The sequence below is a fragment of the Aplysia californica genome, unplaced genomic scaffold (genome assembly GCF_000002075.1).
Source record: "Aplysia californica isolate F4 #8 unplaced genomic scaffold, AplCal3.0 scaffold00626, whole genome shotgun sequence".
Taxonomy (NCBI): Eukaryota; Metazoa; Mollusca; class Gastropoda; order Aplysiida; family Aplysiidae; genus Aplysia; species Aplysia californica.
Genome location: NW_004797896.1, coordinates 206,511 through 209,302, shown reverse-complemented (window position 1 = coordinate 209,302; position 2,792 = coordinate 206,511). Strand labels below are relative to the sequence as shown.

Here is a 2,792-nt window from a genome sequence, read left to right as displayed (position 1 = left end):
TTAATAAATTCTATTTTGATAGAGTTTTGTTTCACAATTCTATTTTTTAGATTTTGATTTCATTTTATTTTTCATAATTCTATCAATAAATTCTTTTTCAAAGTTTTAATCTAAAAATTCAGTTTCATAATTCTACTTCTAAATTCTATTTTTATTGAGGCCGGGTCGTCATCAGTCGGGGGGAAGTCCAGTTCGAAGAAATCACTCAAAGTTTGGTTGACAGCAGGGATTCCTGTTTCTCCCCTTCCTCTTCGCCTACATCTCCGCCCACATCCCTTGTCGTTGACGTTTGTTCGGTGTCCTTGATATCTCCCGTGACCTCTAGGTCCTTGTCCTTGACCTTGACCTGACCTTTGTTTCCCACACGACTGCAACTCTGCGCGGCAACTGGCCGGTTTAGAGACCTCAGCACCCGCGGGTTGTAACATTTGGGGTCGGACACCATTTTGAAGAAAAAACTGCGCATCACCTGTCGTGACAAAAGATCAGAGATCAATGGTGAAAATGTGCCTGTTGGGAAATTGTAGCAACAACACCACAATAACAATTATAATAATAACAGCAAGAGCTACAACAGCAACAATAACAACAACAGCAATAACAACAACAACAGCAGCAGCGGCAACAAGAACAATAACAACAACCTATACCCGGTACCCTTTCCTCTTCGGGTGAAGTGAGGAAGGAATATTCGTGTAAAGCTGCTTTCCCAAAGATACAGGGTTGGGCAACTGACGGATACTCGAACCTACGGCCTTTTAGTTACCAGCCCAAACAGTCTAACCAACTAGAACACCGACTGACTAATACACAATAATATCAACAAAAAAGTAACTACGATAACAACATAGATAGCAACAGCAACTTCAACACATGCCCAAATAACTCAATCTACATGAATACCAATATTATACAACATGCCTTTTCTGACACCAACAAAGCAGATTATGAGGTAAAAATGTACCATCTAAGCGAAGTAAGGACAGGAATCCAGAACTCACCTAAACCCTTCTGCTATTATTATATTGTCAGCTTAGTATTACTAACATCAACAACACTTTGACGCGAGAACTCATACTTCCATAAACTATTTTTGTATAACATGATGGATGGTGAACTACGCTTTCAAAATCGAATGGGTGAAAGAGGAAATGCATCTGCCAAGACGATCCATATCAGAAAGAATTGAGTGAAATAGACACATAGACCTTGGAAACTCTCAAATTCCACATAACGGATTCAAAATCGAGATCATCCATACACAGAATCAGATTAAAGCAACTAGTAAAATGTCCCAATATTGATTTTGAAAAACAATGCATATCCGTTTTGAAAGTGTTGATACTCAAGAGAAAGGGATGCAAGCGATGAGATGATCAAATCTTACATTGTATTGTTAGAGCACCATCTCTTCACCAACGCTAACGCCCCCATGGCTCTTCAGTTGACATATGGCTACACTGGAATGGAAATAAATGACACTATAGACAACCCAGTGGAAGAGGCAGGCCCAGGAAAAGATGGAGAGAGGATTTCAGTCAAAAACAACATAACCAAGCGCATGCTTTAGAGGATACGACAAACAATGGAAAAACGTTTGCTTCTCCCATCGACACCACAAGGCAACAAATGCAGAACAATTAAAAAGAAAGTAAGTATAGACAGCCTACACCTCCACAGAGATGTACTTTAGAATCTAGGAAAAAATGGAGAAAAAAGATCTTAGCCTTGGGAATGGCCCAGGGAAGAGGGAAGCAACAACTAGCTTCAAGACGAACAAGAAGGATGAGGCAGTGAAGATGTGCAGGAGAAGTACAAACTGTTTGATTTCGTGCAAATATTCATCTTCATACCAAATGTTTAATTCGTCTAAACCTGTTACTATTTTAAGAAGAGGATTGGTTCTAGGAACAATTGACACGCCTAATCAAACTCTACAACTGACTTTACTTTGATCTTTTCGAAACTTTGACGTTCGACAATATTGAATGACAGCTACACCATGCTCTAGAGAACAAACGTTTGTGAACATACAGCAAATAAAAAAAAAAACAGAAACAAAAATCAAGAAAGAAAAACAAATCAAACCTGTGCCCGCTGCAAATGGTCTCTCTGGTTGTCGAAAATAATCTCCTCCTCGAAAGCCGCGAACGTGTCTTCGTCAATCCCTGATTCCGTGGGAGGATTTGGAGTTGACATTGGGTTGGAAAGACAGAACAAAAAAAAATCCATGTAATAATATAAGCATAATGTTTTTTAACAATAAAATGCCAAAAGATAATAAAACCAATAACAAAAATAAAAATGATGGTAATGATACTAACAAATTAAAATATTAATGATGATCACATAACCATGATTAAACCGGCCCTCTTCCTGTTTTGATTTACTCATCCCCCAAAGGTTTCACCAGATACGATTGAAGACAATACATGTGAAGAGCACAGGGGGGAAACGACTGTAGTCACAAACTGGAAATTGTGAGGGTGCCACCAATTTTAAAAGCTTGTGAACTCATAACTTCATATTTGTTTGACTGGTGGCTTATTGTTAAGTGCTGTCGAATAGGAAAGCTAACAACAATAATAAACTAACAGTTGAACGGAAATACGGTTATGAATCAACAACAAGCGTTCAAAATTGGTACCCTCGTGATTTTCAGTTTGTGACTACAGTCGTTTTCCCCCCTGTAGTCTTCATGTGTTTAACTGCCCAACCGACTGTGCTGTATCTATTTTTCATTTTTCTGCACCCTTTCAAACGACCGGCTCAGGGTGAGTGGGAAGGGTGGA

At 38.9% G+C, this 2,792-nt stretch overlaps 1 protein-coding gene across 1 annotated transcript in view; it reads right to left on the bottom strand.

Annotated features, from left to right (window-relative positions):
• Positions 1-42: 42 nt before the first annotated feature.
• Positions 43-2,792, bottom strand: part of LOC101850908 (aromatic-L-amino-acid decarboxylase) — a gene marked incomplete in the record, with an annotated part of 24,097 nt that continues 21,347 nt past the window's right edge. The window contains 2 exon segments of the mRNA XM_035972256.1: positions 43-469; positions 2,089-2,168. Of these exon segments, the coding sequence (XP_035828149.1) occupies positions 206-469; positions 2,089-2,168 (344 nt within the window).